Below are 27650 nucleotides of genomic sequence, written 5' to 3'. Positions count from 1 at the left end.
GAAAATTACAATATAGAGTTAGGCCCCTTGCTTCTTGGCCCCACGAATCATGACTAACCTCTGCCACACAGCATTGTTGCAGTGCACGGCCTGGGTGGCCATTGGATTCGGACATGGCAGCACGATAACGGCCAAGTATGGCTCAGGGACTTCCTCCCAGCCCAGCTTCGTGAGTTGGAGATACGTCCAAGGATCATGTCCTTCGGGTACAATGCCAATACCACCTTCACCAAGTCGGTGGGAGGCATCAGTGACCAGTCCATGATGCTACTCGACAGACTGGACGGCAAGAGGATGCAAAGCTATGAGCAACAGAGACCCATAATATTCCTGGCTCACGGCCTTGGAGGCTTGGTGGTAAAAAAGGTAAAGCATACGCACTCCTGGTAGTAATACTCTCTAATCAGTTCTAGCTCATGATTCTCGCATGGGAGAGGGACGACATGTACAGAGATTTGCTCGAGAATATTCGAGGGATTGTGTTCTTCGCGGTTCCACACCGTGGCGCAAACCTCGCGATGTGGGCAAGCTTTCCCGCCCGCGTCGGCAAACACACCTCGCTGGGTCTGGCGGGCAATACCAGGTTCCTCGACGCTCTCAAGAGAGACTCGATCGAGAGGAGCGAGATTTCCAACGCCTTCGTCCGGAGGGCCGTTCATTTACGCATTCGAACCTTTTATGAGACAGAAAAGACGGGAAATTCTCTGGTAAGCGATTTCGGGCAAACAAACGCAAACTCGGCCGCAGCTGACACATGACAGGTCGTCGACCAAGAATCGGCTCGATTGAACGTACCAAATGAAGTTGCCGTCGGTGTGGCTGATTCAGATCATTGGACGATTTGCAAGTTCGATTCCAAAGGCTGTCAAAGATACGGGCCTGTATGGAAGGCTGTGGCAAAGATGGCTCAAGGTGTCCTGCAGCAGCAGTCATTGTGCGTGAATCATAGAGTTTTGTCTGACGGCGTTGACTGACATGCTGAATGTAAATATATCCAGCGGCGGGGGTCCCGAGATGTCGTCTCAAAGCACGAGATATCTATTACAATTGTCTACGACGAGCTACGAGTCCCAGCAAGGAAGAACCTCAGCTTACGCCCCAGGTATCTGCCAATAGATTCTCCGTGAAGTCCGTCGCTCTATGTTCCAAGAATGGCAATGTATACCCAGTGTAACAACACATTGGACCAGGGACCTCACAGAGTCCTGGTCGGCCATTTCGGGGCTTTGGTGCTCGGGTGACTGGTTTGATCAAAGGCTTGGGCACGTGCTGGAGGTTTCAACTTTCAGAAGGAAGACTGTAAGAGAAATCGGAATTATTTTCTCCCATAGATTGGCTAGTTTGATCGATCAATCTGAATAAGGGGCTTTCCAGTTCTAATATGGATCTGCCACTGAGAGCACGCTGGCTGGGAGTTAATGCATCGATCACCAGCGACGACTGTAGGTGCTAGACTTACAGCCAGAGGCGGCCGTGGTCAAAGTATTCCTGGCTGCCACTGCCTCCGACCTACCCTAGTAGGTATGAAGCGAAGGTTGGTAGTTGTTAGCTATCTCTAGATCATAGCCTGCTTTTACTATTGGTTACTACCTAGACGTTACCTTGCAACCCGATGCTTGCCTTAAACCTCGATACCCTCCTTCTCACTCGATGCCCTACTTAAGCCTCACGCGATCCGATACCCGTATTGCACCAATTTTCGGTGACACAACCCCCCAACTTACGCCAAGTACCTAACCTGGGACCAGCTAGCGCTGTTGGTGCCCGTATGATGTGATCGGTGGGATTCGTCAGTGTAGGGGTACATAATACATGTGACCCACGACCCAAGCGCCGAGAGCTGTGACCGAGATCCCGAGATACCTCAGGATCCGAAGCGATTAGGCGCCAATTAAGCGGGTTTGGTGATCTTCAAGGTGGCTCTGGATCGGACATGTGTGGGTCGTATATGCCGAATTCCTTGGCAGGTTTTTCGGATCGAGGAGCAGCCGGGACGGTCCCGTACAACCGTATCTTGAAAATCTTGATCGGTAGAACCCATCGTACATTAGCCAAGGTCACATATAGAAAAAGGGGTGATTTGGGTAAAGGTTGATGGAGATGTAGTGGGTTGAAGTTGCACTGATTGGAAGCGGTGTGGGTTTGAGGCTGGCTGAAGGGGAGGATGTTTGACTTGGTTGTAACTCCGAAGTGTCGAGGTGAGACCGAGTCACCGGGTCACCGGGAATACCGCCATCACGGAGCATTTGGCCCGGACCACGTTTACTTGTATAAGTAACTTTAAGAAATCGATGATCTCTCATGGATTTCGTTGTTAGATCAAGCCACTTTGCTGTATAATTCTAAAGATCAACTCCATCGCTTCGATACAGCCATGAATGCTAACGGCGTAGCGTCTGTCCCTAGGGTTCATGACTCCGCTGAGCACCAAGGGACCCCCACGCCAAAGCAGAGACACCAGGACACCTGGTTTTTCCCCAAGGAATTCTCAATTGACCTCATCAACATACCCGGTCTGAGTCAACGAATGAGAGAGGAAGTGCTGAACACAGCATGGGAGTACAGCAGGGTCGTGATCCCCCAGTACACGAACTGGACGCGGTTTTGCTGTTATGTTCGTCTGTCGGCAATCGGCATCATCTCCGAATACAACGGCGAGCTCACCGATATCACGGCGACGAACAAGATCCTCGGCTACGATGTCGACGAGCTTCTCGATACCATACGCATAAACCGACCGGGGGCCGATGAGAGCAAACGTGAGTACCGCACGTATTTGGTGATCACTTCTGCCAAGTCATCAGGAAGGTAGGCTTCGTCCTTACCCAGCGCAGCAGGTAAAATGGTTTCGTCGGCTAACATGAGAGAATAAATGCACCAGATGAGATGATGAGCTCTTCCGCCGGTACGTGAACCATCTCGTCCATTCACCCAGAATTTGGTTCCGCGCCCGCGACGGCGACGCCCTCATTCGCTTCGGACTCGCCGCGGCGCTCTCTTCGAACGATACCGACGACGTATGGTTCGACGAGGCGCAGCTCCAAGTGCTGAGTGAAATCTGCGTAACGCTGTACGACGCCGTCGCCTTCTTCAAACACCGCTCTGAGGGAGAGATACACAACACGTTTGCTTACCTCGACCCGAAGCTGCAAGTCAATACCTACGGACGGGCGAGGGAGGTCCTCTGGTCGATTGATTCCGCTTGGGGAAAATCACCCCGCCATCTTGTGGCTCTGAATCACGTTCGGTTCTTTGGAGGGCCAATGCATATGACCATGCGGCGGTATCGTTATGTTGAGAATGGGATGGAGCTTGGACGTCCCGAGACGGAGGAAGTGGTGAATGACGCACGGGAGTACTACAAACTCTGTGAGTACTTACTTCCATTGCTCCTCTATTCTTAGCCTGTGGACCTCACTAATTTCATGGATTTGTAGGGTACCGAGTTGACGCTAGGGAAACCTTTGACGAGCAGTAGGCCAGGTTTGACAACGTCATTTCCAGAGAAAGCTACTTACTCTACCCGGGGCTAGCTGAGCCCCTTCAACAGGATGTTAAGCGGGAGTGCGACAAGTGCGAGTACAGACGGAACTACGGCGCTAGCACGATCAACGAATTTGGTGGCGTCAAGCTCTGCGAGGCCTGCAGGGATGAGTGGCGTCAATACACCGAGACTCCCGCAGCGCGCGGCCGAGGCGTTCCCGGAAACTGAATGATTGATAGTTTGGCAGAGGGAACTAGCTGGGCGTAGGACAAGATGTTGCATGGGAAAATGTATATAAATGCCAAACTCTTCTGCATAAAGAAAAAAGCAAGAAGACACTTACAACCTCAACTTAAACGCGGAATAACATCGAGGATGTTTCACTAACCATCCATTGGCTGGTGCCATACTTGACTATATGATACAGTTAAACTTTCCGGCTACACTCACGCAATGGTTCCTCGCTCAGCAGCGGCTCAGGGTCACACACTACTGGGGTAACATGGATATTGCCGAGCTCAACTTCGGGGTATGTACAACAAAAAGCTGTTCTTCTAGAGGACTTGTCACCTATGACGGAGTCAAGGGGGTAACGTAATCAATTTTTAATCCTCTTGAGCAGATTTCCGACAGAGGGGGCTGAAAGTTTCCGTTGTGTGGAATAAGCTGCTTTCGAGGCCGGCCAAAGTACTCTACAGTCTCCCGAATTCCCCTTTGGAAATTATCAGTTCCGGTTTCGGCACCCTGAGCAACGCCGGCCGGTGTATTAATCGGTGTAAAGTAATTTCAATTCGTCCCCTAATCCCGTTACGGCCTGTTGTCAGTTGAAAACTTGAAAACAGTGTTAACCTAGCGTAACGAGCTATTGGGGGAAGTAACCACGCTAAGCTTTCCATTCTCAGAATGGGATGCACCTCGTCCGAGTGACGGCCGAGCCGCGCATACATGAAGTGGTACGAAGCTATATAGACCCAATCCTTCGACAACTAAAGAACGTCCTTTTCGCGATCCTTCCAGACAATAGTGCAGTCATATGATCCAAGATCCAGCCCATCGATCCAGACCCCCTGCCACCAAATTCCCAAGAGTCCGCCTAGCCGAACCCCAAAAAGGTCAACGCCAATGACACGGAACCCAGGAACCCGTTCCCGGCTAATATCAAAAGTGCAACGCTTGCACGCTTTAGCTTTTGCGCACCGCCACGGCAGGCTCGGGAGGATTATTTTCTGGGCGCCGCCATGTAACCTAGGCGCGCCGAAGGAAGCGAGGGGAAAGCAGGGTACTTTTTGGAGTCCTGCAGTCCTGCAGTTCTGCAGCCATCGAACGATTGGGGAAGTCTGGGGGAACTTTTTGGAAGCGAGGAATGCTACACTACGCAGGGTACGCGAGGGGAAGCTGTGATTAAATACGACGACAATCCCGTCCTTTGCTTTCTTTTAATGTTCTCTCGCTTGGCCTTACCTCTCCTGAGCTTCTGTAGGTAATTGTGAAGCTGCAATGGCTCTGGGTCACTTTGGATGTCTCTCGGCCCTCGTGGCTGGGGCGGTCTTGGGCGTTGGAGTTTCGGCGAAGGAGGAATTGTACAATGCGGGCGACGTGACTATTTTGGCCGGGACTGATCTGAGCGGTGAGTATAAGGTCCAAAGCCTTCATGGCGCAGAGATGAATTCCCGAGCGAACACACGAACTGACAACAACGCAAATCACAGGCGCCGAAAACGACGGATCGGGCGCGATCCTCGTCAACCACCCAGGCCCTTTCCAAGCCGGCAGCGACAGCTGCACACGCCTGTCCGAAGTCCCCTGGAATCCAGACACGACCGACTTCAAGTCTGTCCTTCAAAGCGCTCTCAACTACCAAACCTACCAGGACGTCTTTCCCGAGGACCAGCTGTACTGGATCGCCTCATCGACCGCCGGGTCTTGCGATAAACGGCATGCAACTTGCCGCGCGGTTGACGGCGCGGGCAAGGTCCACGACGATGTCGACTGCGCGAAACACCTGCCGATCCTCTGCTCGCACACCGCGCCCGTGTCGAGCTCCTCCCTGGATGACAACGCGGCGACGTGGCATGTGCAGCAGACGGTAGGCAGCAAGGTGCTGACGGGGTATCGTGACTATCACGTGTGGAAATTTCGCGGGATCCGGTTTGCCGACACGCCGGCGCGGTTTACGTACTCGCATGTGGCGGATTTTGATGGGGGCAAGAAAGGCGAGGTGGTGAATGCGACGAAGGCCGGCGCGGACTGTTCGCAGCCGATTGGGGAGGTGACGAGTGGGAGCAGTGAGGACTGTTTGTTCGCGAACGTGTGGACGCCGTATCTCCCACCGTCTGGCCCTGGGGAGAAAGGGTTGATGGGCAAGAAGCAAGAAGGCACCACGAAGCTGAAGCCCGTGATGCTGTATATCTACGGCGGCGGGTTCACGTCCGGGTCAGGTAAGAACACCAACACCGACGGTACCAACCTCGCGGCGCGCGGCGATGTAGTCGTGGTATCGGTCAATTACCGCGTCGGGTCGATCGGGTTCCTCAACTTCAACGACGGTGTGCACAACGGCAACTACGCGCTCTCCGACATGGTGGCGGCGCTGGAGTGGGTGAACAAGTACATCCGGTACTTTGGCGGAGATCCGGAGCAGGTCACGGTGTTTGGCGAGTCCGCCGGCGCTGCGAGCACGCACATCTTGCTGGGCGTGGCCAAGGCGAAGGGGTTGTTCAAGCGGGCCGCGCTGCAGTCGTCGCCGGATGGGTGGCCCGGGGCGGATCCTGCGGGGGGGATCGGGTTGCCGTACTATGATACTCTCGAGCACAACTATGAGGTGGCGACCAAGAAGGTGCTGAAGGACGCGGGGTGCGAGGACGCCGAGGACGAGATCGAGTGCTTGAGCAAGCTGAGCGGGTTTGACCTCGTCTCGCTACCGACAAACGCCAAGTATGTGTCCTGCCTTTTTTTCTTATCCTTGTTCTTCTTCCCCCCTTACTTTCCTTGACTCGCTTTCTAACAACATATCAGCGGCTTCGTGGTGGACGGCACCTACCTTACCAACCACCGACTGGTCGTCAACTCAAGCGCAGACAGCCTCGCAACCGATGTATCCGTCCTCCTTGGCGTGAACCGCGACGAGACCGGCGTTTACTTTCCCCCGGCAGCCTACCCTCCGGACAACGTGACCTTCATCGAATACATCGACGCGGTCGCGGCCGCAGTCTTCGGCGTCGTGGCCAACATCTCCACCCACGACTACCTCAACATCTCCAACGACCACCCCTTACCGGGCTTCCCCCTCTCCCTCTTCAACGAAACCGCCTCCCCAGCAACCATCTTCGACGCAACCGTCCACCTCTCCACTCACTGGCTCTTCACCTGCAACACCTACGCCAAAGCCTACTCCGCAGCCAAGCACCACGCCTTCCAACAAACCTACTTCTTCGAGTTCAACCGCACCTACTCCCCGCGCGGCTACACCCAGCCCTGGTGCGACCCGCCGATCCGCGACAACTCCACCACCTCCGAATACCCCTACGGCGACCCGACCCACGACGAGTACTACAAGTGCCATGCTGGTGAGCAGGTGTATGTCTTCGGCACGGTGCTGCGCGCGGGCATGCCGGAGCGCGATGGCCTCGACGCGACGTTCATGAAGTTGGTCGTTGACCACTGGGCGGCGTTTGCGCGGTGGGGGGATCCGAATCCGCGTGCGGACTGGTTGCGTGCGCGTGGGCCGGCGTATCAGGAGACGCTGGAGGAGGTGGAGAGGGTTGGGGAGTGGAAGGCTGTGGAGGAGGACGAGCCGACGATGAGGGTGTTGCAGTGGGGTGGGAAGCAGGTGGGATTGGGCGAGGGACACGAAGTGATTTGTGAGGGGATTGGGGCTGGGTTGGAGAATTTGGAGCCTTAATTGAGGTTGAAGAGGATCGTGAATTGGGGTGAGAATGATGGGCTGTGAAGCTGTTCCTCAGATAAGATCAACAATTCCGATGTCCCAACAATCTGATGACTAATCTAATTACTGCTTCTGGAAGGAAGGGTCCAAGGGTCCTTGAAAAGATTGACATGTGCGTTGCTAAATGTTTGGCCAGACTTGTCAGACTTGAAATACGCTCTCATGATGTGATGTAGGTACAGATATCTTCGTTGTGCCCCTGACGACTCTGACCTGCGCGTCATTACCTAACCCTTGTATCTTACGTCCGAGACCTGTGACCTTGCATGAGCCCATCCCAGCGACTGCGTATTCGCGCTCAAATGAGTCAGCATAAAGGCGGGATTCTGCGATTGGTGGGTGCATCACATTGACATGGTACTGCGTATACGCGATTTCGTTACACGGGCTAGAGAGCGTAGTAGGTCTGGGAAAACGTTGATCGTCGTTCATTCGAGCGGACTCACTACCAGGGACACAGTAAGCAACAACATGAATGGGTGAGCACCGGGACCAGTTCAAGGACTCAACCATGTTGCGCGTATCTACCGTCGGCTGGTGACTAGCTGATTTTTTTCACCGTTCCTTTGACATAGTGTAGGTTGTCACCTGGTGTCAAGATGGCAACATTCTCGGTCCGGAGTCCGGACACTCCGCAGCGAGCGTATTCAGCGGACCGCCAAGTCCAAACCCAACCACAGAGTCACCGACATCGCCATGTCCGGCTGTTAGCGGCGCCAGTAGCGGCGTCAGCCGGATAAGGGCGGAAAGACAACGGGGCCGTCGAGGCCTATATTAAGAGGACGATGAGAGCCCTCAAACCGCTTCATCTCAACACCAACAGCTTCATCCAGTCTTCAGCATCAAGTCAACACCACCAACAACACCTCCGGTCTCAGCCAAACGTCCGAAAATGCAGTTCCGCACCATCGCCACTACCGCCCTGGGCCTCCTGCCCCTCGCCAACGCGGTCAACATCAACCTGTTCTACAGCATCTTCGAGGACAACTGCGACCACGGCCAGTCGTATGCCTCCTGCTCCGACATCGTTGCCGACAAGTGCTGCGTGTACGACAGCCCGATCTACTCCGTTGAGGGTACCAGCCTCATCACCGAGGGCGTGCCGGCTGTGGTGAGTTCTTAACCGATTTCCCTTCCCCCTATTTCCCCCTTAGAAATTACACACAAAGCTAATCAACAACCCCCTGTTAGGTCGCCGCTTTTACCGGCCCGACCGGCCAATGCTCTGTCTCCTGCAACTCCGGCGGCGGCGACCCCACGCAGTGCGTCAACTGCAACGACGAACCGCTGTCGGGTGGCATGTGGTACAAGTTCGGCAAGCGCGACCTCAGCGGGCCCCTGAAGCCGGCTTACGAGGAAGTTGCGTATGCCGACCGCATCGGCCTCTGGGATGACGCCCTGGGCGCTCACCGTGAGTTCAACATCTCGGCTGGCGTGCCGAGCGTGGTTGTGGCTGAGCTGGATGCGGCCTTTAAGAAGGGGTCTAAGGCTGCGGCTGTTAGTGAGCGGGTGTTGGCTTTTGAGATTAAGAACTAGGGGGCCTTAGTGACGCTCGGCACGAAGTTCAGAGGGGGGTGCCGAATTGGATGATGGATAGATGGTGTCAGTGATGAGTAGCGTGGAGGATTAGACGGTTGTAGATAGACACAAAATTGTTCATTGAACAGCCATATCAGGAACGGACAGGTGTGATGCTAGTGATTCGTGTACTGACTGACGTCCTAACTCACCAATAGAGCGCATAAAAACGTCACGGTGCATCACTATGAGTAGGTAACCTCACCCAAGTAATACTTACATGTTTACACATCATCTAGGTGCGGTAACCACACCTATCTGTGCATCCAAGCCGTTCTTTCTTGTTATGCCGCTGTATTTAAGGCAATAGCAACCTTCTTAGAATTGGCAGGTCCTCCATCTTTCGTTGCATCTCTTCACTCCCATCCATATTTATTTAACTACCAAACAAGTCCAGCCATCTATCTCACCACCAATCTCACCCACTACAACCACAAACATCTCTTCAAAATGGATCCCACCGACATACTACAGCTAATCTCGAGTCCCGCCCAGCTCGAGCTCCCCGCGGTCGCCCCCATCGACGGCATCACCAACTCCCTTCTCCACCCCCTCGCAGGCGAGCGAGCTGTCAACGACAACTCCTCCAAAATGACGCCACCACCACCACCACCATGCCCACAACCCCCCATCGCCCTCCAACTATCCCTCCTCTACCCCCTCGCCCCCTTCACGATCCTCACCCCAACCAACAGCATCCTACCCCTCGGCAAGGGATACTCACGGTCCTTTGTCGATCCGGACTACTCACACCCCTTTCTCAACCCAGACCACCCATACTCCTTCTCCGCCATCGGTGGAAAATGGCGCCAAGCCCTCGCCGCCCACGCCCCGCTGGTCGGACACATGATTTTTGATCTATCCTTTCCCCGCGCCCATTCGGTAATTGCCGATCCGGGGCCGGCGGCGGAGAGATGTCGGGATTATGGGTGGCACTTCGAGAAGGGGTTTGAGCTGAGCCCGCGGGAGATTTTGCAGTGGGTCGTGGACATCACGACGGACGTGAGAACGCGGATGGAGCGGGTGGGACGGTGCAGGGAGCTGCATTTTGAGGTGGTGTATGGGGGGGAGGATGACGATAAGTTGGGGGGGTTTTCGGAGGAGTGGAAGGCCACTCTACAGTCCCGGCTGGCGTTTGCTATGAGGTGGCCCGGGAGGGGTTCAAGGATGGCTGGGGGATCGTTGAGCTTGCGTGAGATCGAGCGGAGGGGCGGATGTGATCTGCGTGAGTCTCGGGGAAGGGAATCTGGGAAATGGGAAGAAAATCGAGTGGGGTATCAACGTAATGGTAATGGGAGCGGGGTGGGAAGACTGTTGCAGTAGTCGAGCGCCTTGCTAGGCCTGGGAGCGTTGAGATAAAAGATAGGATTTCTTCAAAGCTTTTTGGATACTTGGCTAGCCTGGGTAGTCGTCGCTTGTTTACGTTCGTTCATAGCTTTTTCAGCAAACACAAGTCACAAATGAGAAAAACAAGGACCTTTTGCCCCTTTAACGTGAGGTTACCCTTGACGGGGATTGCTTTCTCTCCCTTTGAATCACTACCTACCTAACTAAGGAATCAACACGCAACATCCACGTAACTACCATTGCATCGTCTCTGACTACCTATTTAAAGAAAAATTACCCCCAAGGTAACCATCCCTCTCTTCTCCCACTCATTCCAACATCCACCCATACCATTCCAGTAATTACTCATACCACAACACCACAATGCCGCAAGAACCCGACAACCTCCCACAATCTGTGTTCCAGTGCCGGCAATGGGTCTTATTCAACGTCCCCGACCCACAAGACACGAAACACATCACCAACGCTCAACAACTCACCTCGCTCGGCCGCTCACCCAAGTCAACAACAAAAGCAACACCATCCTCGTCCTCATCCTCCCAACAGTCACAGCAACCCGTCCTCCCACCCATCCGTCTCGCCCTTCTTGCGCCGCTAGCTAAACGTGCCGTCTACAATGCCTGCCGCAAAGCCTGTCCCTGTGATACCGACAACAAGAACAAGTCCGATTGTGTCTGCGCAGTCTTGGATATCTCCCCCCGTCACTGAAGCGTGGAAACAGGCCATAGCTGACGCACTGCCTGCGGCTTGGGTGAGGTTTGATGTGACGCTTCCTGAGACTGTGCCTGGTACCAGTGGTGGTGATAGCAAAAGCAATACCACCCAGACGTTTAGCTGGGAGGAGAGTGAAACTCAGCAGGTCGGGACGAATAATAGCGGCAGCGTCAGAGTCAGGACCCAAGATGTCGCACAGCTGGTGATGGCTCTTGCTACGTCGGTTACGGAGCGTGCCGGGGGCGAGGGTGTTCAGTTGGGGGTGGTAGATTATCAGGCGGGGTGGAAACGGGGGTTGCCGAAGGGGGAGATGAAGAAGTTAGAGGTGTGGCTTGGGGGCTTGGAGAGGGAGCAGAAGAAGAGGGGTCGGGGGGAGGGTGAGGAGGGGGGTGTGAAGATGGAGAAGGGTGGCAAAGCTTGATCTGGAAAGGGGTGAGTGATGGCTTGGGTTTGGGGAGACTCTGGAAGGTGGTCTGAAGGTAGATAGGCAGTTAAGCATTATTTTACATGTTTTATTTTCGGCATTGTTTCCCGGCGTTGTTTTTTATTCAGTAAGTTCGTGTTTGGGTAAGGAGGAAATCGGAGAAATGGGAAAGATCTTTCTCACTTTTCTCTCTTCCTACTTTCATATCATTCATTTTCCTTCCCCTTTTCTTGACCTTTTTTATAATTAGTTGTTCATCGTCATTAATCTTTTTGCTTTTCATGACGTTTGCCTTGTCGTCATGAATCTTAACCTAGTATACTTCACTATGGTATACCATGTGAAGAGGGTTATAGAGGAAAAAGTTAAGAAAACCTCTTTTTGCATGACCTTTTCCTTGCTCGATATTGACGCTTCTTGTTTATTATAAACTGCGTCGTGGTCGCTTACTACAAGGCTCAGGCGGCCCACCACTGACATACCGGTTAGAAAACGGCAGCTCCTGCTGAGGCAGCTCGCTGTGCGGAGGAGCAACACTAGTAGCATCCGACGTCGCCAGCGATGGCGGTGGATATAGTGATGGCGATGGACATAGCGATGGCGATGGGCGGAGTGAGGAGCCGTGGACTCTGGGACGGCGCAGAAAGCGGAGTTTTGAGACCCTGGAGCGGGACGACTATGGCCCACCCAGCCTCGGGGCCTCGGTTATATCGTCCCAATCCTCGGCGTCACTGCCGCCGTCGGTCGACCGCCGTAGTTTAAAGGGCGGCACACCGCAACTCCCGGTCTCGGAGGCCTCGGCATCCGTTTGCGGCAGCCGGTGCTCAGACGACGACGGCTGGGACGACGACGGCTGGGACGACCGTGGCCGCTTCCGGGGGCTGACGCTGCGGCTGGACGAGTAGGACCCGAACAGCTTGGCTTGCATACGGATCTCGGCGCTATGCAACTTCTCCTCTTCAACCCGGTCCTCGCTCAGGTTGTATAGCAGCACAGTGTGCTCGACAAATCCTTTGAGGAAGGGCATGTGTTCGTCGGTGAAGAGGGTCCACGCGAAACGCGCGAACAGGAACTCGACCGCGATGCCCCGAACTGGTTCTTGGAGCGCGCGGTTGTGATACAGGCCTGGGAGTTGGTCGGACCCCGAGGGAAGCATGACGTGGAGGGCGAGCTGGGCGGTGGGCATGCAGGCAGCGGGTGACGATAACGGCTGGGCGAAGACCGACTTGGCCACAAAGGTGAAGCGGCGCGTATCAAGGAGGTGGTGGAGGTCACGGCGAAGGAGGACAAGGTTCCTTCGTCGTTGATAGGGTGGAGGTCTGCAGGGAGAGAGCAGTACTGTTGCATCCTATTGGACTGGAACCACTGCCCGTTATTCAAAGGTATAAGGTGCGCGGCCACTACAGCATCGCAGTATCCCGAAATGCGGCACGTGCTGTCGCGAGCCAGTGCAGCGACCTTGCACTTGAAATGGACATGTGGGTGTGTTGTAGATGAATCAAGTCGAAGATCTTTCCACGGCGATGGGAGTTGGCCGTGCGGGAGTCGCCAGTGGTCGAAAGACGGGACTACAGGGTACTTGTCTGCGGGAAAAGGTTAGCCTGTTGACTCTAACCATCGCTAGATGGGCGTAGAATAGGGAGGCAACACTTGCAAGTCGTCGGGTCGAGCTCGCCGACGCAAAAGTGATATTCGAGATGGCGGAGGATGCCGTCTCCTGGGCGGTCGACGCGATGGAACAACGGTTTATCGTCATCGCTCGAGGAAACCCTGACCGCCAGCCATCCCGTTGCAGATGTGTTTCCGGTCACAATGCAACATGATGTGAGAGCGAGATCGTAGTCGATACCGTCGGAACCGTCCCCGCCGTCGAGGGCGCTAAAACGTAACAGGTCCGGTTCCGCGTCGGGATAGGCAGGGTGGCGGAAGTGGACCAGCTTCGGGTTTAGATTACCATGGGTGCTGGATCGTGTGCCATCGTCGTCGGATCTGGGAGGCGGTGCAAACACCTGTTTTAATTGCATGGTTATAATGGTTTGGGTGGGCGAAGATCAACATCAGAGCCTATCAGTTGACGCGCCCAAGGGCACCAGCCGCGACGAATGTGATGGTGTACCTGATGCAGCAATTCAACCACCCTTCCGAAATAGGCTTGATGCAACGGTGCAGAGGTTGGTGATGCAAACTAGAGATGCATTCAACTGTTGTTCTAGTAGTGTAAAGAGAAACAAACGAAAATATATGCGGGAGCGCATGGTTTAAGCGTTGCCGTGTGAAAGAGGAAGACGCCCCACATATACATCACGATGACTGCACTCCACTGGCATTTGCGTGCTCCACTACCCTCATGCCATATCTCCATGTTTACATAGCAACATAGGTACCTAGGTAAACCCCCTTCATTTGCCAGCATGGCGAGCTTGGCGTTTGAGAACATAAACTCTGCGGACTTGCCACCCGTTGAAAATGAGATTCAAGAAGGCGCGCCGTCCTCGGCCTGGCGCGACTTGAGGAAACCGAAACTGCGGCGGTTCCCGAGACACGGCGCCGAGATTACATGGCTCAATTATCTCGGCCACGGAATAGCAGGGCTCGTATTCAAAGTCACCATCGGCGTCGGTGACCCGGTAGCCCTCAAAATTGCAAGCCTCCCCCTCTCCTGCCCACCGAACCCCGACACTGACAAGTTCCAGTTCTGGCGGGCACGGCGCCCCGAACCTCGCCCCCGGCCCAACGGCGACGGCTTCATCCAGGACGAGTGGCCGTTCGAGGACGAATGCCACAATGTCGCCCTGCTGGAGAAGCTCAAGTGGCTCATCACCACCGCCGACGTAGACCGGCCGCTTCCTATCCTACGACGGCCAAAAACCGTGCATGACATCGTCGCCAACCTACGTAGCTTCAGCGACGAAGCCCGTAACTCGCCACTCCAAACCCTACTACCCGATAACCCTATACCGATGCCACCCGTCCCCGCGCTTACGGAATGCTATGGCTGGACGACTGTACACCGGGACGCCAACCCCCCCATCAGCCCCCCCCCCCCCCTCCCCTGTCTTAGACTACGTCGACACGGACGTCAAATAGCACTGGGCACTCGTATACGAGCTGGTACCAGATACGCCGCAGGATCTCGCCGTCGGCCAAGGGCATCTGGACTTTTTCTACGCCATAGGGTTTGTGATGGAGGCGTATAAGCCGGACAATTGGCGCGGGGGTCGGTTGGTTGATTTCAATGATGTGTCGGCTCCGTTTAGCACGGGGTGGAGGCCGTCGGCCGTCGTGCCACGCGACGCGGGGGCGTGGTTTTGGACGTTGGGGTTCGAGAATGAGAGGAGGATAGAGCGTAAGATTGTCACGGGGTCAAGGGCACAGCGGGGCGAGGGCCGGGGAGAAGCGCCGTTGCCGTGGACAAGGGTGGCTGGCAATGGACAGAGCAAATGCTTGGAGTCCAGAGTTTCGGGTCGAATTAAGTGATAGGGATCAGGAAAATGCTTCTACGACTGACCACCGCACGCGATCTCCATCTCCTCGTCGTATTTAATGGTCACGTCCGTCCCTTAAGCAATACCGGTCATCCCCTATAGTCTCACCCCAGTGTCCAGGATAATTGTATTCATTGTAAATATCTTTCACGGCATAACCGAGTCCTGGATTGCCCCGCTCACCATGTCGGCAGCCGGAGCCCGCGCTGTGGGATTCTTGTCGGTTCCCAGCAGTCTTTCACTGCCCCCCCCCCAAAAAAAAACCCAAATCCCTCTCCGCATAAAGTAGCTCCATGGCCCCCATTGTTTTCGCTCTTTTATGCTAGGCACGGCGGCCCACTCTGGCCACCCCCCCCGAGTTCCCCATCCCTATCGCCCCCCTTTGCCTTCCAAGCTTTACCACGTTCCGGCCTTTCCAGGGATTCCATTTGTTTCTTCCCTCGTGGAATGCGCACAAAAATCAGAATCCAGAATGCGAATCTATGCAGCCTTTCAGGCCGACGTGGCCGCCATTTATCCCAATTTCCTAACTTGGTTGGCTTGATGCGGGAAGCGAGTCCCCCGAGGGCTCATACAGGACCGAGACTTCGTGCCAATGAGAAACTGCCCCGGCAGTCCTCCCTTTCTTCCACAAATCGGGCGCCTAACAAGTCTAAGGGAAGTAAGCTCCATTTTGATCTACCTAATCTTCATTTGCTACTACAGTTCTGGCGTGAACATCATCATGACCTGTCAGCAGCTAGCCATCCCTTTCAGACAACGCGAACGCCCATTGCAAAATTTCTCAAGTTAACGGGGCTTGGAATCTGATATTTTTTTACCACTGATAATTACGCCGGAGGGACCCGGGTTTGGTGCTTCCAGGGCCATTCATCGGAAGAGACTCCAAGGACCAATCATGAGGCCCAGAATAGTCCGCCGTAAAAAATATCTTGAAGAATACCTCGAAATCACCATCCCTTGCGACATGATTTTGCTGCGTGACGTATAGCTCATTTACATGTCATTGTTCAGGGACTTCAGGCTGCGAGCCCACTTGCCTCTTTCGGAAGTTTTTCCTCCCTCGATCTTTTGGATTCGGAAGTATCCCTGTCATGTCACTGGCCTGGGAATGGGGCTTTTGCAGCCGACCCGGCTGTACATAGGTGGCTCTTCAACGTCTATCTTGATAATTCGGTAGATTTACAATGTTGAATGATTTCGCTTCGACTTGTCCCGGGCCCCGGCCTTCGGAGTCACGTTGATCAAGGCAGCCGTGGTTTTCCGAACCCGGTGTCTGGGGCATAGCGTCCGCGCCGTCTGGGTAGATAGCTTCCGGAGTGGGCTGACCTAGCGGAAAGTCATACCGTCGTCTTCTCCGGTCGCGGCACGCACCTGACCCCTGACCCGCGTCGGAAGGTTGGTGGACTCGGTGCTCGCTCCATTGGACTGGTTCTTCCTCTCGGAGCGCCGACATTCCGACATCACGGAGCACACAGTATGGTGGTCGCTAGCCTCCCTCAGGATTCCAAAACTGCATTGACGATGGCATAGCCATAAAGTTAGTATTGTTCTAGTACCCTCCAGTTACCATAGCATTATCCCTAGATCTAGCTTGGATCTTGCTGTTCAAGGTGTATCCCGGCAGAATGCAGCTCGCACCGCGCCCCTTGCATTTCATCGCTGTTTATGTGTAGGTAGCAATCGGCCCAGCGAACCACTCCGCGGTTCGGGGCGCCTGCGAGTCCGAGGAGCACTCAGCGAGATACCCGACCAAGCAAGGCCTGCACAGACCCCATCAGCCCTGCGTGGCTCCCGCTGCTTGGCTGACTTCCTCGCAACTTTGCTCGCACTCGCTCGCTTGCGACAATTCGGCCGATTCTGGGTAGGATTGGGATTGGTCAATCATGATCCCAAAGCTGACTGGAAGTCCCGGCATTCCCACGTTCTTCTCGCCGGGTCTTATTGACGCGTGTCATCAGATTCGCAGTTTTTAAGCCCTGTCCGCCCCGGCTCACAGGGGGGCGTCTTCCCATCGTCGCTTCCCCGGCTCGCTTGCATTTTTTGCTGCCTGTTGGGACTTCCAGATTTGTGCCTGCATTTCAACCTCCCCTCCCCCCAACCCGCGCGGCTTTGGACCCAAACACACTCAACTCCGAAAATCATCGCGTCCTACCCCCTTCCACCATTGCACCCCGCTTCGAGTTTCCACCCACCCACACGCGCATAACGCCCCCGCGATCGATCAATTGGGGGTTCAATAACGACACCGTTGCATACGAACCTTGCGTCCGCGCGCGTCTGACGTAAACGCGTTGCACCGGCGCTAATCTGTTGGGCGGTCGACCCGTTCCCTCGGGTCCAAAGGAACGCAGCCAAGACGAAGAAAACAGACGCGACCTGTACATCATGAGTGGGGACGCAAGCGACGGCTTCCGCGTCGTGATCGCCGGCGGAGGTGTTGCTGGGCTGACGCTGGCGAATGCCCTCGAGGTGCGACCGATTTCGGGATTTTTTTTTCCAGCTCATCACAACTGGGCCATCTTCTGTTCCATAGACGCGCGTCTGTAATGCCGCGTCTTTTGTGTGCGAAGATCCTGTCTCAAAAGACGAAAAAAACCTGCATGAATTGTGTTGTTAATCGTCGACTGTATGTTGTAGCAAGCCAATGTTGACTATGTCCTGCTGGAACGACGTGACGAGATTGCGCCCCAGGTTGGGGCCTCCATTGGGATATTCCCGAACGGTGCACGGGTGAGGCCTCCTTCTTATGCCCTTTTCCCACTGTCCCCGCCTTTTATTTCATGTTGCCATCGCTTGTCTCTGTTCCAGCTTGCCTAACAGCGCAGTAGATTCTCGACCAACTTGGCGCGTGGGAAAACGTCAACAAACTCACGGTGAGACTGGCCCAGGATTGTACCCAAAAAAGATAAACTCTAAACCGCCCCCGATTGTAGGAAGTTCTTCGTGTGTTCCAGAACCGAGACGGCAAGGGGAATCCCATAAGCAAGCCGGACCGTAGCCCCCAGCTTCTCGATGCCCGGTACGTTTGATCCCGGAATATTCAGGGTTGAGATGATTTCTTAAAGACACTATGGCTTCACAGGATTAACTCGCTTTCTAGGACCGGATACCCTCCCGGATGGGGTGAGCGCCAGAACTTACTCCGTGTGCTCCACGAGACTCTCAAGGACCCGAGCAAGCTCCACGTAAACAAGAATATCGTTGATATCCAGCAGGATGCCGACGGTGTGCAGGTCCGCTGTGCAGACGGCACCAGCTACTCCGGGCATCTGCTCGTAGGTGCCGACGGCGTTTTCAGCAAGACCCGCAGCAAGATCTGGGAGCTGGCCGAGCCCACGCAGCCTAAGCTCGTGGAGGCAGACCGCAAGTGTAAGTAGTGATTCTACTGCATTTTCAGATGCCTTTAGTGCATAGACGGGAACCTGTCGTTCTTCCATGTTTCAGGTCAGCTTACACATCTGCACCGGCAGGTATGATCGCCGAGTACAACTGTCTCTTTGGCATCTGTCACGGCGTTGACCACCCCGCCATTAAGGCCGGCGATGCGAACACTTCGTACAGCCCTGGCCGTTGCGCGCTCACCATCGCTTCCGAAGGCGGAAAAGTCTACTGGTTCGCCCAAGAGCGTCTCCCTCGTACATATCACCTCGATGACATCCCGCGGTACACTCAGGCCGATGCGGACGACTTTGTGAAGCGGCACAGCGACATTGTGCTGATCGGCGGGGAGCACCCGCTGACCCTGCCTGACCTTTGGGAGAAGACTGTGACGGCCCGTTTGGTCGCTGTCGAAGAGGCCAAGTTCCGGCTCTGGCACTGGGGCCGGATCGTGTGTGCTGGCGACAGCATCCATAAATCGACTCCCAATCTTGGTGTTGGCGGCAATGCCGCGATCGAGAGCGTGGCCTCACTCGCCAACGGCATCAAGCAGCTCGCTGACTTGACGCGTGATCGCCAACGGCCCTTGCCGAGTCTCGAACAGGTTGAGACCATGCTGGTTGCATACCAAAAGGAGCGGGAGAACCGTGCGAACGCCGTAGTCGACGCGTCCGGTTTCCTCGCCCGTGCGCAGAACATGCACGGCCTGAACCGGTGGTTTGTGACCTTCCTGCTGCCTCATTTCTCGGAATTCGTCCCCGACCTCATGATTAACACCATCATCGGCGCCGTCAAACTCGATTACCTCCCGCTTCCCATGGCTTCGCTCACCTCCACCACGCCTTTCAACCCTACCCAAGGCGACGGGATGCGCGAGAGCCGGCTCAAGCGCGCCGTGCTGGCGCTGTCCCTCCTGGGTATCTGTGTTGCCGCGTTTATTATTATGAACGTTGAACCGGCCTTGGAATGGGCCGCTGCCCTGCGCGATGGCGGGGTGTTGAAGCTGCCCGATTCTAATGTTGAGATTCCCGTGATTAGGTCGTTTTATGGTCTCAAGGGGTTTGACGACTTTGTGGCCTTGGTCAACACCTTTTTCTTCTCGGCTCTCTATGACATCGATGCGGGTGCCCGGCAGCAGGTGATTTCGTTCCTGACCGACGGCATGGTGCTGTTGACTATCTGGTACTTTGAGGCAGCCAGGCGGGCGAATATGCTCACCATTCTGGAATGGTAAGCCCGACATTCTCTTTCTCCCCCCTTTTTCGTGTTCTCCTTTCAGATTCCTTACTAACACTAGACCTAGGCCTGCTCTCTTCGCTCTCCTGGGTCAACTTTTCGGCATCGGCCTCATAGCCCCAATCTGGTGTTTCCTGCACTACGTCATCTCCCCCATCGAGAAGTACGCCGCCCTCGACCAGCGCCTGACCAACACCCGCACCAGTTTCGCCTCGCTTCCCGCCGTAGCCCTCTTTTATCTTTTCCCGGTCTACGCCATGCTCGTCTGGCCTGACTTCACCTTCCGCCAATCAATCCTCTTTGTCTGGCAGCTATACCCGATCTGGATGGCCCTCGGAAAGAAGGTCTTCTCGGCTCTCCTCTTCAAGGACACGATGGACCAAGACAAGCTGCACAACCTCCGCAAGGACATCCCCGTCATGAAATACTACCTGCGCGTGGCTGGCATCGCGTCTGCCGGCGTGTGGTGGTGGACGCTGGCCAGCTTCGGGTTCCAGGCGATGATTCCCTCGGGCCTTCCGCAGAGCGCACCGGACCTGTTTGCGTTCGCGGACCAGTTCCTGCGGTGGGACTGGGCGGGCGGATTCGGTTCATCTCTGGTGTGGTTGGCGTACTTGTTCTGGGATCTGAGCGCCGCGGGCATGTTGCGGGAAGGGTGGTTTAAGGTGGTCGGGCTGGGATTGGTGAGTGCAGTGTTGCTTGGGCCGGGCGCTACGATGGCGTTGGGGTGGTTGTTTAGGGAGGATATTTTGGCTACGAGGAGACATAAAGCGGCATTGACGCCGGAGAGTGTGGGGAGGTTGCATGGTAAGTCTATCTAACCTCGTCATGAGTCCGCGTGGTATCCGGGGGTGTTGGGGATGTGGAAGGTTCCAGGGGAGTTGGGGTTCATTTGATGAGCGGCTTGGAGGGTCGGTTGGTGTTTTGTTCTATCTCATGTTGGTTGGGCTCCCCACTCACATAAATATTGGGCAAGGGAATGGTTTCCTTGGGTGGAATTTTGGATATGAAGCCTGGTTTATTTAGATCTCCCATTTGAATATACATCATCGTTAATCACTTGGAAATGTACTGCGTTGGATCTCGGCTGGGGATACGTCGCAAATAACTGAACTACTTAACGTGAGACTCAGAGACTGAGCGCGATCAGCTGAGAGGAACGGTCCCCGTCAGTAGTAGTGTTGGAAGATAACATATTTGAATGTACTATAATTAACCCTCTTACCAAAATTAGGCAGACTTGGAGGGGTACTACACGAACGGCGAGAAACTGGGCCCGTCTTCCTGCAGCAACAATGGGAGATGGATGGGGTTATGTTTTCGAAATTCGAGGTCAAGTTTGTCGATCTAATTCTAGTTGCTTTGGGGAATCGAAGATAAGATGGCATCGGGTTAGAGTTAACATCTCAAAGTGGAGGATCGGACTTGCAAGTTTGTCAATGGAATATCGAGGTCCATTTTGCGGGTTCAACCAACTTGCTTCACCTTTTATTGCCTCCGCGTTTGTTCGCACCTTTTCCAACTTTGCTACCATTTCAATCACTAAATTCCGGATCATCTGTTTTACTCTCCCCAACTCTACTGTCTCTTTTTGAATTCATCTCGGCCCTCGACCGACCGAGCTTCGAAACCGCCAAGTCTCTAACCAGGCCATATTCACCGTCAATTGGTGGGTCAACCCCCACAGAGCAACCCGGTTTCGAAGGGACTTCGGAACCAGATGCTCCATGCTGTTTAGTGCGGCTCCCAAATCCCATGTGCCAGAAATTTGGCGGTTCTTTTTATTTCTTTTTGATTTTCTGGGGGTTCGCTGATCACACGTTCCCCAGAAGTCAAGACCACGCGCGCCCTTGTGGCTTTGAAGTTTAGACCCCGTGAGGATGACTTGCCTGTTACAGCAACCCTCGTCCGGGAGAGCATTCGGGCATGCGGATGTTGCAGTATGCAGTTGAAAAGGAGTTGCGTTGCGGGGATCGGGAAATATTCCCGAAGACTGCGAGCAGGGTTTACGGAGACAATCCGCGAATGGAGAACCCGGGGCCGCGACGTTCCGCCCTCCAAGACATGGAATCGGGTTTTCGGGCCCTCGGGGGATCAAGATCAAATGGCTTAGCAGGCCAGGGTAAACGTGTATACCAGGAGATAAATATAAATACGCTTGCAGAACCGAAAGCGAGTTTGATATTTAAAGACGAGACGACTTGTTTTCACGTTGGTTAAGCAAACCCCTAAGCAACACATCTAAGTTGATACTCACCATGAAGACCATCGCAACCATCCTGGCCTCGGCCACTCTCGTGGCTGCCCACGGCTATGTTGATTCCGCCGTCATTGGCGGGAAGAACTACCAGGTATGCTTCTCCGTTTCCGACCGGCTCGTCCCGTGTCACTGCAGGTCCGATATTAACACAACGGTTATAGTTTTACCAGGTTCGTTTCTAACCACTCGCTACCGACCTGCTGGTTTGCCTACACAGCGGCATCAGGGACACCCGCAATCAACTTCCACGCTAGTAACTTAACTCCATCACTAACCATCCACACCCGTTTGTCAAATAGCCCTACGTAGACCCCTACATGGGCGATGACAAGGTAACCCCCAAATCAACCCACCCCCATAGTTATTCACAATACTAACCTCTGTCCAGCCCGACCGCATCTCCCGCTCGATCCCCGGCAACGGCCCCATGGTCGACGTCGACTCAATCGACGTGCAATGCAACCAAGGCGCGGAGCCAGCCGCACTGCACGCACCTGCGGCCGCCGGGTCCGACGTGACGCTCAACTGGACTCTGTGGCCCGAGAGTCACGTTGGTCCCGTGCTGACGTATATGGCGCGGTGTCCTGACGGGGGATGTCAGGACTGGTCGCCTGGGGAGGCGTATGTTTTTTTGCCTTTCTTATGTATCGTTTTTGTATTTCTGTTTCTGTGGTTGCTAACACGGTGTTATCTTCTATCTAGAGCGGTCTGGTTCAAGGTCAAAGAAGGCGGCCGTGACGGTACCTCCAACACCTGGGCCGACGTACGTTCCCCCTACCCTTCCCTTTCACGCTTCTAGCCCCTTTACCCCCTTAACCCTCAATACTAAAAAACCAAATCACTAACACCCCCAAGACCCCCCTCATGACCGCCCCCTCAGCCTACACCTACACCATCCCTTCCTGCCTGAAGCCCGGCTACTACCTAGTCCGCCACGAGATCATCGCGCTGCACTCCGCCTACGAATACCCCGGCGCCCAGTTCTACCCAGGCTGCCACCAGCTGGAGGTCACGGGCGGGGGATCGACGGTCCCCTCGTCGTTGGTATCCTTCCCTGGCGCGTATAAGGGGAGTGATGCGGGTATTACGTATGATGCCTATAAGGGTGAGTCTTTTACTTCTTTTACTCTGCTTATTCCTTCCTTTTGGCTGTTCGGAGTCAGGTGTAAGGATCCAGATGTTGACGTATGAACTTATAGCTACCGCGTACACTATCCCCGGCCCGGCCGTGTTTACGTGCTAGAGTTTGGGAATATTGCAAGTGAGGGCTCCGGACGCCATGGTTAGAAGCACTGAAATGGTCATGTGCAGGACAAGGCGCATCGGAGGAGTGATCGTTGGCAGCATAATTACATATCCGAGGTCGCACAAAAATTAGTCTCACATAGCTTGGCTCAAACACACTGTCGGGGTTCAACCGTTTGATTGAAGCACCTAAGCAACCCAAAGGGCTTACTCAGGTCTAGTACCCTCGCACTGGTGGAAAATGAACAAACGCCATATCCCTGTTGATGAACCGCGACCATGGTTCTGGCGCACCTTTTTTCATCTCCCTCGAACCATGAAGCCCCCCCTTTTGTAAAGAATAGCAACATTGGTATCACACCACTTACATATCATGTCTCCTTTACCGCGAGCTTCTCCCGCATCTCCTTCTTAATCCGCGTAATTGTGCCCGAGCCCCCATACACAAGCCCAGTGTAGACCATTGCCACGCTCGCACCCGCATTCAACACCTTCAGTACCTGTTCCCCGTTGGTGATACCCCCGGTCGCAAAGATAACCTTTTGTGACGAGGACCCATCCCCCACGGCAGCCGTCTTTAGCGAGTAGCTGTCCAGCATCTTGCGGTATCTCCCAACAAGGCTGAGCGTGCGGTCAAACATGGCTGGGCCGGAGAACCCACCGTCCTCGATCAACGTGTTCTGTTCCTGGCCGCTCAGCTTTACACCTTGCTTGACAAGTCCCGTCCTTCGCCGCGTGGTGTTGCCCACAATGACTCCGTCCACCCCGCTCGACCACACGGCTTGCACCACGCCTTCCATTTGGGTGTCGTCATCTTCGTCTGGCGAGACCTTGACCATCACGCGGGGTTTTACGTGACGGCGGGTTTGTTGTGCCGTTTCTACCACAGCCCCGAGGAGTCGTGCCAGGGGTTCGGCTGCCTGGAGGTCTCGCAGTCCAGGCGTGTTAGGACTGCTAACGTTGACCACCAACACGTCGGCGTAAGGCGCTAGCCGCTCCACGCAATACACGTGGTCTTGGATGACGGCGTTCATGTCCTTCTCGTCCGTCTTCTTGTTCTTAGCAATCTGTACGCACAGCAGGCGGCCGGGCTGCAGACTACCCGTCGGGACACCGCTCTCTTCCGCCAGAATCTCGTGCTCCGTTAACCCTAGGCCCCGGCCGAATGTTCGCAGGCGCTCGCGTAGACGGGCAGCCATAGCGTCTGCGCCGCGCGAGTTGAGCCCGTAGCGGTTGATCAGGCCATCGATGGCAGGGATGCGGAACACGCGAGGCCGAGGGTTACCGTCTTGTGGGAAGGGAGTGCACCCGCCAACCTCGACAACGCCCGGCCCGAGCGCAAAAAGGGGATCCGGGATCTCGGCGTCTTTGTCAAGGCCCGCGGAGATGCCGATGGGGTTGACCAAGGTGGTGCCGAAGACGGTAACCGCAAGGGGATTGGACCCTGGCGTGGGGCTAATATCGCCGTCGGCTGGGGAGGGCCGCTCGCGGGGGTGGAGGCCGAATGAGTAGAGGGTTTTGAGGGCCGCGGTGCCGGCGTGATGGGCGTCCTCGGCATCGGGAAAGAACACGCGAATCAGGGGCGGGACAAGCCATTGATGGAAGGACGCGCGGGTGTCGGTTCCATAGTAGTATGCGAGCACAGCGGTCGTCCCCAGAAGGGTTGTGGCTAAGACGTTGCGGGTTGTAGACGGAGGACGTTTTGTTGAGGAAGTCGTCGAGGCGAATCGCTGTGGGACACGGCTTTGGAGTCGCGGTTGTGGGCGCGTAAAGGGCCGCACAGCGCTTGCGAGGCTGCTTCGGGCCCTGAGATATGAACCCGCCATGTTAGGACCGGCAGCCGGGGGCAGCCAGCAAACAATGGCTCCGGGGAGGATGTGGTCGTGATTTGTCGTGTGGTGTAAATTGTGGAATTGGCGCAGAGTTTAAGGTTTGAGCTGTGCAGACCTTCAGCCGCAAGAAAGGCGTTGGTGGGGCAATACCCCTGTAAAATTGGCCCCGCGGTGTGTGCCGGCCCGAGGCCGTGATGAACGGAGACAAACGCGCCTCCCGACCTCTCAAAAACTGTGGCGCCTTTAAGGCCCTGCCGGAGGTTGTGGAGAGTTACGGGACCCCAAGACGATAGCGAGGGCTGCAACAGCAACCTCGAACTTGACGCTGCGCTCGGCCACACGGTGCACAGCTTCACCGACCCTGATGAGCGATTGTGATCCCTCCCTGATCGATTGCATGCTCTCCCCGATCTCTCGCACGAGATCCCTAAGCGGTCCCACGATGTCCGGGGTTTCGGGACGGTGTGAGATAGCGATAATGGCGCAAAGAAAAAGAAAGTGCAAAAAGTCGAACAAGAGTTGAACGCAACCCGGTAGGACTTGTTGGGTCCAAATATTTGCCATTGTAGAGTGTCTCTAAGGTAGGTAGGTGAACGAGGGACAGGAGGACAGGAAGAGAGGGCACTGACCGGATCCGTACTTGGGCTAAATGAAAGTTTGCCTGGAGCACGGTTGGTTGCTCTTTCCTCAAGTATTTGGGGCGTTCCATCTTGAATTAATAGTAACAAAACGGAGTCCTTGTAATCAACAGGCAACTGCAGCCATGTCGAACCTGAAGCCACAACAGGAAAGAGCGATGCCAGGAACAACTGAGTGCGCTCACAAAGTGAGCGGGAATGCCAAGCCAACTTGGGGCCCATTCTTCCATTCTAGCTCTATAGAAAGAATCTTATAACTTTCCATGAACGTCATCCCACGCGGGAACCATCTACCAAAATCGCAATCGCTAACCAGAGTCTATCGCAAACCTGCTCGTCTAAAATCTAGCAAAACTGAGCGCCATTAGGTTGAAGCCGTGACTTCCTCTACAAGGGTATCCTCCAATTCCCGCGCTTGCCTTTCCATGCTTTGCTCGGCGCGACGGTTGAGATAGTTGAGATACGTCTGCCACCCAACGGCAATCCCCCCGCCAAATAGCGGCCGATACTCGAGGGGGACGAAGGCGAACATAAATGCCGTGACAGCCGGCCATAGCTTACACGAATTGAGACAGCTGACTGGGACGGTCTTGGTGATGCGCTCCCACGTCTCGGGAAGCGTCGCGCCGGACAAGAAGGCTTGCATGCCAAAGAAGTATGTGTTGAACGTCGGGGTGAAGCAGATCTGGTTGACGACGACCTTCGTTGCGAGCGATAATAGGCGGGATTGGTAGTTGAAGTTTTCGGAAAGCCAGACGAACCTGCGTAAAGAGGGTCGGTTAGTTCTCAGGATAATCGGTCCCTAAACGAGTGTATTATATCGCTTACCAGTGGTAGCTCGGAATCGACGATATTGAGCCGATGAGCAATGAACGACCGGTTCGTGTGGGATCGTAGTCCTTCCCCCCCATACTCTGCGCCGAAACTGCGACCTGTCAGTGTCCTAGAACTCTCGAACCGTGGAATTGTTCGCGTAACGCCCCCGAGACTCCATGGAGGGCGAACGTACTGTCAGAACATAGGTAGATGAACAGCGAGGTGCAGATCTGTGTCACGTAGGGCCTTTTGCGCTGCGCGCGGGCATACGCCTGGGCGACTCTGGTAAACGGCCCCAGCCTTTGCCAGAAGTTGAGCGTCGGGACATTGTTCGGCGTCGGGACCTGTTCTCCGCCTTTCGAGTTGCCGACTAGATCGTTCTTGGTCGACTGTGGTCGGCGTTGTCGCAATGTTCGGAGGACGTCGATCTGGCGTCGGAGCACCGTTCGGCAGGTGAAGCAGACTGGCATTGCGGGTCCGTTTCTGTTGGTTCTTGGTATTCTATCGTAAACTCGAACTTGGGGGGTTGCGTCGGGGCTCTGGGACTCGCATCGTGGGTTTTCGAGTTTTTAAAAGAAAGGAGTAGATTCAAGATTGCTTGGATGACTGCTTTGATGACTCGGCATAGGCACAGCCAGCGCACGGTTTCAGACCTAGAGTCGACCCCAATCGTATAGGAAATCGTCAAGGTAAAAACCTAGCATTATATCTCTCTACTCTTAGTTATTGTCACAAGCTGACGCGGGCGACAGCCAACACACAAGTCTGACGCACGGACCCACTGGCATAGACCAATCAGGAACAAGCACAGAGGTGATCGCAAGAGTCGCGGTGCGATCACTGCGCTCACCAGCAACACCGAACAATGATCGCAGGAATCGCAGTGAGATCACTACGATCACGGTACAAGGTACTTCAGGATATTCTCTAGACAAGCAGTATATAGTCACTCATTCTAGAGGACTCTAGGAGCTCTCCAGTAAGCAATTGTTACGGACTGGGCCGCGGAAGGCGGCCCGTGGCACATGCAGGTGGGGCGCGGGATGCACTGCCAACCAACCATCTTGTAGCCAATCAGGAGAGGCTCGATGGGATCTCTTCGAGATCCACGAGAGCCAACACCAGGATCGATAAAGAAAGGTTGAGAGCCAACAGGCTCGACGGGATCTCGATGAGAGCCACGAGATCCAGGAACAAAGGGACATCAGGAACAAAGAAGTTGTCAAGTATATCGATAGTCAGCTAGTCACTCGTTGAGGGAGTC

General features: G+C 54.9%; 11 protein-coding genes across 11 annotated transcripts; 9 read left to right on the top strand and 2 right to left on the bottom strand.

The window, feature by feature from the left end:
* Nucleotides 1–72: 72 nt before the first annotated feature.
* Nucleotides 73–974, top strand: C8A04DRAFT_11422 (uncharacterized protein; the record flags this gene model as incomplete). The annotated part of the gene is made up of 3 exons (XM_062776969.1): nt 73–386; nt 437–707; nt 762–974. Coding segments are annotated over 3 exons (798 nt in total), but the record flags the coding sequence as incomplete, so codon positions are not given.
* Nucleotides 975–2374: 1400 nt separating this feature from the next.
* On the top strand, nt 2375–3712 carry C8A04DRAFT_36487 (uncharacterized protein; the record flags this gene model as incomplete). The annotated part of the gene is made up of 4 exons (XM_062783542.1): nt 2375–2759; nt 2887–3369; nt 3438–3445; nt 3479–3712. 4 exons carry the CDS (start codon nt 2375–2377, stop codon nt 3710–3712), a joined length of 1110 nt encoding a protein of 369 aa, XP_062637852.1.
* A 1269-nt stretch (nt 3713–4981) lies between these two features.
* C8A04DRAFT_27666 (uncharacterized protein) lies at nt 4982–7385 on the top strand (the record flags this gene model as incomplete). The annotated part of the gene is made up of 3 exons (XM_062780370.1): nt 4982–5111; nt 5194–6418; nt 6500–7385. 3 exons carry the CDS (start codon nt 4982–4984, stop codon nt 7383–7385), a joined length of 2241 nt encoding a protein of 746 aa, XP_062637851.1.
* Nucleotides 7386–8322: 937 nt separating this feature from the next.
* On the top strand, nt 8323–8966 carry C8A04DRAFT_27665 (uncharacterized protein; the record flags this gene model as incomplete). The annotated part of the gene is made up of 2 exons (XM_062780369.1): nt 8323–8541; nt 8622–8966. 2 exons carry the CDS (start codon nt 8323–8325, stop codon nt 8964–8966), a joined length of 564 nt encoding a protein of 187 aa, XP_062637850.1.
* Nucleotides 8967–9458: 492 nt separating this feature from the next.
* C8A04DRAFT_27664 (uncharacterized protein) lies at nt 9459–10331 on the top strand (the record flags this gene model as incomplete). Its single annotated transcript, XM_062780368.1, has 1 exon — nt 9459–10331. One exon carries the CDS (start codon nt 9459–9461, stop codon nt 10329–10331), a length of 873 nt encoding a protein of 290 aa, XP_062637849.1.
* A 387-nt stretch (nt 10332–10718) lies between these two features.
* Nucleotides 10719–11490, top strand: C8A04DRAFT_27663 (uncharacterized protein; the record flags this gene model as incomplete). The annotated part of the gene is made up of 2 exons (XM_062780367.1): nt 10719–11027; nt 11077–11490. 2 exons carry the CDS (start codon nt 10719–10721, stop codon nt 11488–11490), a joined length of 723 nt encoding a protein of 240 aa, XP_062637848.1.
* Nucleotides 11491–12169: 679 nt separating this feature from the next.
* C8A04DRAFT_27662 (uncharacterized protein) lies at nt 12170–13517 on the bottom strand (the record flags this gene model as incomplete). The annotated part of the gene is made up of 3 exons (XM_062780366.1): nt 12170–12812; nt 12926–13076; nt 13148–13517. The coding sequence occupies 3 exons, from the start codon at nt 13515–13517 to the stop codon at nt 12170–12172; spliced, it is 1164 nt and encodes a 387-aa protein (XP_062637847.1).
* Nucleotides 13518–13904: 387 nt separating this feature from the next.
* C8A04DRAFT_27661 (uncharacterized protein) lies at nt 13905–14970 on the top strand (the record flags this gene model as incomplete). Its single annotated transcript, XM_062780365.1, has 2 exons — nt 13905–14498; nt 14581–14970. The coding sequence occupies 2 exons, from the start codon at nt 13905–13907 to the stop codon at nt 14968–14970; spliced, it is 984 nt and encodes a 327-aa protein (XP_062637846.1).
* A 2396-nt stretch (nt 14971–17366) lies between these two features.
* On the top strand, nt 17367–20416 carry C8A04DRAFT_27660 (uncharacterized protein; the record flags this gene model as incomplete). Its single annotated transcript, XM_062780364.1, has 7 exons — nt 17367–17450; nt 17619–17711; nt 17810–17854; nt 17915–18000; nt 18082–18350; nt 18452–19589; nt 19663–20416. 7 exons carry the CDS (start codon nt 17367–17369, stop codon nt 20414–20416), a joined length of 2469 nt encoding a protein of 822 aa, XP_062637845.1.
* Nucleotides 20417–21853: 1437 nt separating this feature from the next.
* C8A04DRAFT_27659 (glycoside hydrolase) lies at nt 21854–23098 on the top strand (the record flags this gene model as incomplete). Its single annotated transcript, XM_062780363.1, has 7 exons — nt 21854–21946; nt 22017–22025; nt 22155–22187; nt 22244–22476; nt 22558–22618; nt 22711–22960; nt 23055–23098. The coding sequence occupies 7 exons, from the start codon at nt 21854–21856 to the stop codon at nt 23096–23098; spliced, it is 723 nt and encodes a 240-aa protein (XP_062637844.1).
* Nucleotides 23099–23471: 373 nt separating this feature from the next.
* Nucleotides 23472–26856, bottom strand: C8A04DRAFT_36481 (uncharacterized protein; the record flags this gene model as incomplete). Its single annotated transcript, XM_062783541.1, has 5 exons — nt 23472–24964; nt 25293; nt 25962–26331; nt 26399–26495; nt 26580–26856. 5 exons carry the CDS (start codon nt 26854–26856, stop codon nt 23472–23474), a joined length of 2238 nt encoding a protein of 745 aa, XP_062637843.1.
* Between the last annotated feature and the right edge of the window lie 794 nt (nt 26857–27650).

The sequence above is a fragment of the Dichotomopilus funicola genome, assembly GCF_033296635.1.
Source record: "Dichotomopilus funicola strain CBS 141.50 unplaced genomic scaffold C8A04scaffold_23, whole genome shotgun sequence".
In the NCBI taxonomy this organism is placed as follows: domain Eukaryota; kingdom Fungi; phylum Ascomycota; class Sordariomycetes; order Sordariales; family Chaetomiaceae; genus Dichotomopilus; species Dichotomopilus funicola.
The sequence above is the reverse complement of the archived record's forward strand: the minus strand, read 5'-3'. Positions and strand labels throughout refer to the sequence as shown.